We start from the raw sequence: 7,900 nt of genomic DNA, 5'->3' as shown, positions 1-7,900 counted from the left end.
TTCTCGGATGATTTATGTGTCGGCGTAGCAGAAATACAAACAGGTGCTCGAACCCCCTCGGGAATCCAAACTCATCGGAAATAAAAAGGAGACGATGAAATATAAAATATGTATCCACCACGCGTAAATATGTTGGAAGGGGATGGCGCGTCCGTCCGAGGGTAACCCGTAACTAAACGGTCATCGGTCCGGTCGTCTTTTAACTTATTATATCGAGCTATTCCGACACCTCTCCTCCTCCCATGTATAACGTGCCGAAAAGTTAACGCGATCGACGATAGTTTAGAAATTATTTATCTTCGTTTATTAAATACTTCCGAGAAAGCAAACGTCTGTGTTATTCTTCCTTTACGTAATCGCGTATTTACCATTTCAAGGTTCCATTCCCGAAGTGCAAACACGAACCATGTACATACCTATATCCGATACGTGACGTTCGGTATTATCGAAATCGAAAGGTTTCAATAATAATAAAAATAATAATAATAATTGCGAAAGAATGATCGGGCGACGGTTCTTCCCTAAGGTGCCACGTCTCGTGGACGCGTCTCTGATAGTACGTACAACTCGGTAACTAACAATGAGTATACATCGAGCATTACTTTACGCTTTGGCGTGGGTGCAGGAGTATCTGGGGCCAGCAGCGCATGTGACAGAGGCGTGAACCGATGGGAGGAGCTTGATTCTCGTTTTCGCTTCGAAAAGCTACCCCGAGCTACCTCGGCATCAACCCCGACTCGGGTCACGGTTCCCCTCCATCTCGAACACCGACGCAGCAGCTCATGTGCACGTACACGAGAGAACGGCCTGAAAGCCCGGTGCAAACGCGAGGAATCGGGGCTTCGTGTTGGTGAGCCATCGAGCCGAGGAGGATTGAAAGAGCGTGGAAGGGGCAGAATCGAGGATGCCGATGCCAGTCTTCCCCGGGCCACGGAACCGAATAGGGACCGATTTTCTGATCCTTTTGCGATCTTCTTTTCTATCACCGCCGATATCATTTGTTCTCTCTCGGTTTCCGGGTTGTAGATTTCAAACGATTCACGCGGCTCGTTGGAATCGCGATGGTAACGCGAGTTTCGCGCAAAGACGAAGTGTTGTGAACTCGGTGACCGATGGTAGCCGTCGTAGGTGACTCTTTCGGTTGCATTGCGATCATGGAATTGGAACTAATTTGGTAATTCGACGGACACGGGAACGATGAACATGAAGGTGAATGCATTACGTTCGGATTACTCCATTTGAAAAAGATTTTAAAATTCAGTAGAGTAGATGCTTGAGTATCTTATGTCATTAATTAGATGGAGAGGAAACCAGGTACGTTCTAATTTGGAGTATAAGTAAGCCAGCTTCGCGAACGCGAAATGTATAGACAAGTGTAATCTATTTGTTTAACTGTCGGGACGGAAATTACGCACGAATGTTTCCACGTCGCACGACGTCGACGTAATTTTTCCGACGAATGAATACCGCGATTCTAACGAGATCGCGATTATCATGGTACGCGTAACGTGGGAGATGAGTAAGAGAGATGAGGATGCATCCTTAGAACAGTTGAAACCGTTTAGTTTCCGGGACGGGTGTCTAGGAGATTATTTCGAAACGCGTATCGGGGAAAAATGAAGGGGAACGTACGAGCAGGGCGCGATAAATCACGGAAGAACGGTACTCGATCCGTTGGAGTTAAAACGTCCGTCTGCACAGCCGCGGCCAATGACTGATCGGAAATATAAGTACTTAACTACGGGATGATCTTCGAGGTGTCCGGTAGTCGATAGCGAAGCCCGTTTGACCCCTTCGCTCTCGCATTTCTCACTTTGTCAGCTCATCTCCGTCACCCCTGACCGTTGACGAACAAAATATTACTCCTATTATTCTTCTTAACTACCTGCTGATTGCATTCTTCGAGGATCGCGTCCACCTACGAGTGGCCGATTCAAAAATTCCGATACCCTCTGCGCGCGACGCCGTTCGTCGAGAACGAAGAACGAATTCGTTTCCTCGTGCCGGAGACAATCGCGGAGGCTGCGATGACTGATGCGAAATCAACGGGAAGGAAAATTGAATAAATATTTATGTAATCTTTATCGCGGTGCTAAATGGATTCGAAATTGGACCTGACCGGATTCGATACGCCTGTATAATGAAATTCATAAGCTACAATTACGGCCGTTGACGCACCTGGTACAGTGCTTCGCGATATTTATCACGTGATAATGCGAATCAAGTTTTGAAACAATAACGTTGTAAGTCTTCTCGTAAGTCCCCAATTCTAATCGTGAATACAGGTAAGAGGGGTAAGGTGCCCGTTCGCTTCTGTCGTTTCGCATACCGATAGCTTTCTCTTTCTTAAAAAGAAAATTTGCATCGCGAGCGTTAAGACGACAGACGTCGCGAGACCGACGGTAAATTTTTAGCCAACATCGAATCAATCTCTGGTCATATTTTTTTACGCGACGTGCGTACACGTACGTAGGTGTACCTACGGCGATGGGCTTCGGTATCTAGTATTTAATTGTGAGTATACGTATAGGAGAAACGTGGCTCGCTTTCCGAGGGAAGATCGAAATGCCAGAAGGTATAAATCACAGGTAGTCTGCCTTCGGCAGATCATAAATCAATGACCGTCCAGTTAAACGTGAAATGATTACTGGCTGACGAAAGAAACCGCGACGAGGATGGAAGGGAGGGACGATTTACAGGGAGGGCCTTGTCTTCGAAATTAGCTGTCGCGTCGATGTACCACCGTCTTTTTTCTTCTGCTCACCTCGTCCGCTCGTATTCTGTTTTCCGACCCTCTCGACGAATGTCGAATGGGGGTGGCGAACGTTTATTTCGTCGAGTCGCGGTTGCACACACCTGTGTACGAGCGAGTCTCGAAAGGGGCGAGTAAGTCGAACGATAATTAACTCATTGATTGCTCACTGAGACGAACAATGACCATTATGCATATTACTCGTGTACCAATTAATATTATCGGGGCGAGAAAGTCGCGGCGGTACGTACCCGCGTCTGTCTTTGAGAGCGATAAGAAAAAATCGCGTACAGATCAGATACGTGCTATCTGCGGGTCTATCTCTCTATGCCCTATCCGATGACTTTCTCTCTCCTCTTCGACGTCTCTGTCGTCCTCGTCCCTGCCCTCTCCTTCGGAACCCGAAGGAATCGAAAAATGCAAATCGGGCCGCGGCAATTAATTATAGGAAAACGTTATTTTTATTATTAATAAAATACTCGTTTGTGCACATACGCGTGCGTTTGCGTACGTAACGATGCGAATCGTTGCACCGTCGATCGGAGAGGGACAAGTCGAGGAGATCGGGGCCAGAGCAGCGGCATCATTTATCAGCCGGCGGCCGCGGCGCGGGCCGACTGCTCGTTTATTATTTCACTTTGCCGAGTATTAATTGAGATTTGGAGCCCGCAGCCAACCTTTCCACACCCGGAAACGAACGGATCGGCCCGTGATCCTGTTCGCGCTCCCGCGATCTTTACGCTCAGGCTCTGACGTGACCCTGTCTTTCAACAATTTCTGTGAATCCGTTGCAGACCGAGATCGAGACGGAGACCGAGTGCTCGAACAACAACGATAACAGCACCAACAATAACAATAACGTGAACGTAAACAATAATAACGTGGCGAACGCCAAGAAGACTGGTAGCAGTTTAATCGGGAAGAACGAGAACCAGCAGGATGGGATCGGACTGGGCATAGGGATAGGGATAGGAATAGGGATGGAGATGGAGATGGAGTGCGGTGGTTGCGGAAAAAGCGTTCACGAGCGAACGGTCCTCTGTGTCGGGGGTCGTACCTGGCACTCGAGGTGCCTGAGATGCTGCGCTTGTGCCAGGCCTCTACACGATCAGCACTCTTGCTTCCTCCGAGGGATGCGGCTATACTGCAGACAGGACTATGCCTTGTAAGTACAACCTTTGCTTCCGACGATCGGTGCTTCTCTTTTTCGACGAGAGACGAGTCACGTATACGACGCGCCGGGCCTCCCTTCGAAGCCTCCTCCCGGTGCGTTGAAGCTTCGAGGAGTCGGTGCACTCGTTCATCGATCGCCAAATCGCGCGACCCATCGTCCGATCGGGAGCGACAGTTCGGTCCAAGGATTATCGATGCGACTCGAATAATATCCTCAGTGATCGGAGACACCCTACCGACACCGGCTTAACGTTTCTCGACTACCACTCCCGGACGGCTCCTGGAAAGAACGATCGTTCGGGACAGTCTCGGCGTACGCCGATACATCTCGGACACCCTGTCGAGTCCCCCTCGGATAGATTTCGTTCCTCGACGATTAAAAAACGACGTTCAGGAAACGTCGCTCGGAGTAAAAATAATTGGAACGATTAGGCTAAAGGTGACTCGGATTTCGAATCGCGCGGTTACATACTCATCGTGGATGAACAGATATCCACGTTCGAGACAGGGTCGAGAAATTCGCCAGTGGGTGATTAATGTCTTCCGATGTACCCTTCTTCTCGAATCCGTCTTCCTTCTCCTCCTCCTCCTCCTCCTCCTCTTGTTCGTCTTCTCTTTCGGACCTCACACGTACAGTCGGCTATTCACGTCACCGGACATATACCTACGTATCCCATGCATGTTCGACCGCGAGCTGCGAGTCACGTTGCCGAGCACGAATAAAGGACATCTCAACTGACGTTTCCTTACGCAGCCGCGCCGCGATAAAGAAAAGGCCGGATCGGTGACGATCGTTTCGATCGGATCTTCTTATACATTAGGCTACACGAACGTTCGCAAACGCGCTTTCCAGTCGACACGCGTTCCCCTCGAAAATCAAACTAAACATTTTCGCCGCGAACGAGTCACCACGTTTTCCCTAAAATCGTCGGATAAAAAGATACAACGAATTACACGGAGAAATAAATTCCGGTCCCTCGCTTAATTCTCAATTCGGTCCGTTCGGTCCGCGCGTCGTGTCGCGTCGTCGTCGGCCGCGCGCCGCTTTACTTAATCACGACCTTATCGTTTCTGCCTTTAATGGCACTTAAATGCGGGAGCCTCTCCGAGGGACAGACGCCGAAATCGAGATCGAGACCAAAAACAAAACGAACAATCTACGCTTTTCCTGCTCGATCGTATTTTAAGTGGCCCGGAGGATCGCTCTCGCTCGAAATTGTTCGAAACGCCGCGACGCGATCCGATACATGTCGCACGGAAAACATTTGTCTCGTTACGTTTACACCTGGACGATCGTGACATGCGTGCGTGCGTGCGTGCGTGCTTGCGACAAGTGTATCGGTGAAAACAATGATTCAAGCGTGAAACAGCTCGGCCGTCGTAATTTATCTTCGCGGTTCGTTCGATATCTCCGGCGATATCGAAGATCGGGATCGAGAGCGTTCGAACCCGGGACGGAGGAGAAGGAGAGAGAATTCCTTCTCTCACTCCGTCGTTTCCGCAGAGGTCGGATAGCGACCGACTTAATCCCCTGTTGACTTATAGGGCCCGCCTATGTGGAAGAACAAATGAATAAATTAGGGCGGGGTCGTTTGGTAGCCGATGTACGGCCCTGAAGATTTATTAGATACTCGATACCAGTTCCCAATACACCTCGCTCCGCCGGCTATGCGCCGACTCTTCTTCTTTGCCCGTTTGTCCGGCTACTTACCGCTTACCTCGCTGCTCGTTCGCTCGTCCATGATCCTCTCTTTCGTTTGATCTATTACGCTGACCGCGGCTCGCCGTAAGTGATCAAGTAGTACTTACGATTCTATACTACCCCGATTCGTCGCGACGGACGTCGAGGTATAAAGATCGCGTTACCTTTCACGCTTCCCTCGTTTCCGACAGAAGACAGATCGGAAGATACCTCGAAAGTCCTCGGTAATTATAGTTCGCGGTGATGCTTCGGGCAGCAGCCGGTGGGAGAACAAGAATCGTTCGGTGTTTCTCCAGTTTCGTAACGGTGAGAGGGAGTATCGGGGAGATCGATGAATACTAATGCGGTCTCGAAGGGAACGCGTGCATGCTTCTAGGCGTGTTCCGTGTGCACGATCACCATAACCAATAATGCTCGAAAATACGTTGAACGCGACGGCGCGGCGGACGGTGACTGTGCGATTCGTCGTTCACCGACTAATCCTTCCGCGGCTTACCATATTTTTCCATACAATAACCAACCCCTCGGTTGTCGTGGCATTTCTCTTCTTATTCCCGCGTCTCCTCCGTGGTCTCGTTCCTCTCCTTAATCTCGCGTCCCCGTGATCGTGCCACGACACGCTATCGATGGTATCGACGCGCAAGGTGTTATTGGAAAACCAGCTAATTACACGAGGGAATATGTATCATGGAGAAGGTCGGCGGATGTTCAAAGAGCTCGAGTCATTTGTAGGGTGCGAGGGAAAGCACAGGAGCGATCGCGGACCGTTCAGATAATCTGGACGTAATCTGACGGGCGAATTGGCGACCCTTAAACGCGCGGTTCGTGGAGGACCGGGAGTGGGCTGAGAGTAGGTAGTAGGTAGTATGTTAATGAGGACAGGGACATCGGATTCTCCCGCAGCACGGAGGTCTTCGGCGACCGATAGAGGAGTCGGTTGGTATGTTTCAGAACGTTTGGCGCGAAGTGTGCGAAATGCGGTCGGAGCGTGGGCGCGGGGGACTGGGTGAGGCGGGCCAGGGAGAGAGTGTATCATTTGGCTTGTTTCGCCTGCGACGCGTGCTCGAGGCAGCTCTCCACCGGCGAACAGTTCGCCCTGCTGGATGCCAGACTGCTCTGCAAAGCTCACTATCTGGACGTGGTCGAGGGTAACAACACCTCGTCCTCGGAGGACTGCGACTCGGAGCACGGTGGCAAGGGCAGCAAGACGAAGAGGGTCAGGACGACTTTCACGGAGGAACAGCTATCGGTTCTGCAGGCGAACTTTCAGCTGGACAGCAATCCCGACGGCCAGGACCTCGAGAGAATCGCTCACGTCACGGGCCTGAGCAAACGAGTCACCCAAGTCTGGTTCCAGAACTCGAGAGCCAGGCAGAAGAAGCATAGCGGGAAGATCAAGACGCAAAGTGAGTTAGCCGCCACTTATACGTATTTTATTTGTTGTTCTCGACCCTCACGATGCGGTACCACGCGCGCTCTATGAAACGGAACGGGTCGATCTCCCGTCTCGTTCGTCGATCGTTACCCGGGAAATTTAGAATTACGTATTGCCATGGCAGTGCACCATTCGCCACCGATTCAACATCATCCGGGGGATTTGTATTCGACCGGAGTGAACATGGTCGGCGCCTATCTGGGTGGGTATCAAGGTGGCAGCGCGGGAAGCGAAAGTCCTGGTAGCCCGTTGACACCTCTCACACCCTTGACGCCTCTGACGCCGACGACGACGACGACGACGCCCAGCCAGCTTCAAGTCCAGTTCTGTCATCAAACGGGCTGATTCCGATCGACTGCGTTTCATATCCTACGTTCATGATTCGCGGTATCCAATATTTTGTACGTTTCGACGTTTTGTACATAGGATAGATACGAACAGAATTCGTATCGGAGATTTTTAATAACTTTACGAATAGACGAAACAATTATTTATTCCGTTCCTATCATTCTCGTTAATTATTCTTCGTAATAGATCTTAGTTGCATTCTACCAGCGGTTACCTACCTTATTTTTACAATAACAATGTACATACGCGTAGATCTGTCATTTACTCACGATATCTGATTACCTTAGGTGTGTATTTGTAACTTTTGTACATAAACCTATGAGAAGTCTTTTAACGAGTATAGTATGTAGTCGATATCGGTCCGATGCGACGCTGTATCCACTCATTATCGCAATACTGTAACCGTACTGTTAATAATAAAAACTTCTTTTACTGTTCACACGTGTTTCCCGATTCGCAGAAGGGTGGAAAGGAAACGTTCACTCAGGCG

The 7,900-nt window shown here is 49.9% G+C and overlaps 1 protein-coding gene across 2 annotated transcripts; it reads left to right on the top strand.

The window, feature by feature from the left end:
• Positions 1-930: 930 nt before the first annotated feature.
• On the top strand, positions 931-7,849 carry LOC108627656 (LIM/homeobox protein Awh). Of its 2 annotated transcripts, none has more exons than XM_018028992.2 (4): positions 931-1,209; positions 3,547-3,917; positions 6,579-7,033; positions 7,187-7,849. In XM_018028992.2, exons 1-4 carry the CDS (start codon positions 1,198-1,200, stop codon positions 7,405-7,407), a joined length of 1,059 nt encoding a protein of 352 aa, XP_017884481.1. In that variant the 5' UTR covers positions 931-1,197; the 3' UTR covers positions 7,408-7,849. The 2 variants fall into 2 exon arrangements, with proteins under 2 accessions (XP_017884481.1, XP_026671574.1); XM_026815773.1 differs by lacking the exon at positions 931-1,209 and adding an exon at positions 2,669-2,886.
• The last annotated feature ends 51 nt before the right edge of the window (positions 7,850-7,900 follow it).

Source organism: Ceratina calcarata, unplaced genomic scaffold (assembly GCF_001652005.2).
Source record: "Ceratina calcarata isolate Rehan_Ccalc_2016 unplaced genomic scaffold, ASM165200v1 scaffold48.2, whole genome shotgun sequence".
Taxonomy (NCBI): Eukaryota; Metazoa; Arthropoda; class Insecta; order Hymenoptera; family Apidae; genus Ceratina; species Ceratina calcarata.
Note: the sequence above shows the minus strand (reverse complement) of the source record. Positions and strands in the feature narration are given on the sequence as shown.

Bases quoted from the DNA above. Each gene is read 5' to 3' on its own strand.
- LOC108627656 (XM_018028992.2), top strand. The intron at 3,918-6,578 runs GTAAGTACAACC...GGTATGTTTCAG, and splicing joins TGCAGACAGGACTATGCCTT to AACGTTTGGCGCGAAGTGTG. The intron at 7,034-7,186 runs GTGAGTTAGCCG...TTGCCATGGCAG, and splicing joins CGGGAAGATCAAGACGCAAA to TGCACCATTCGCCACCGATT.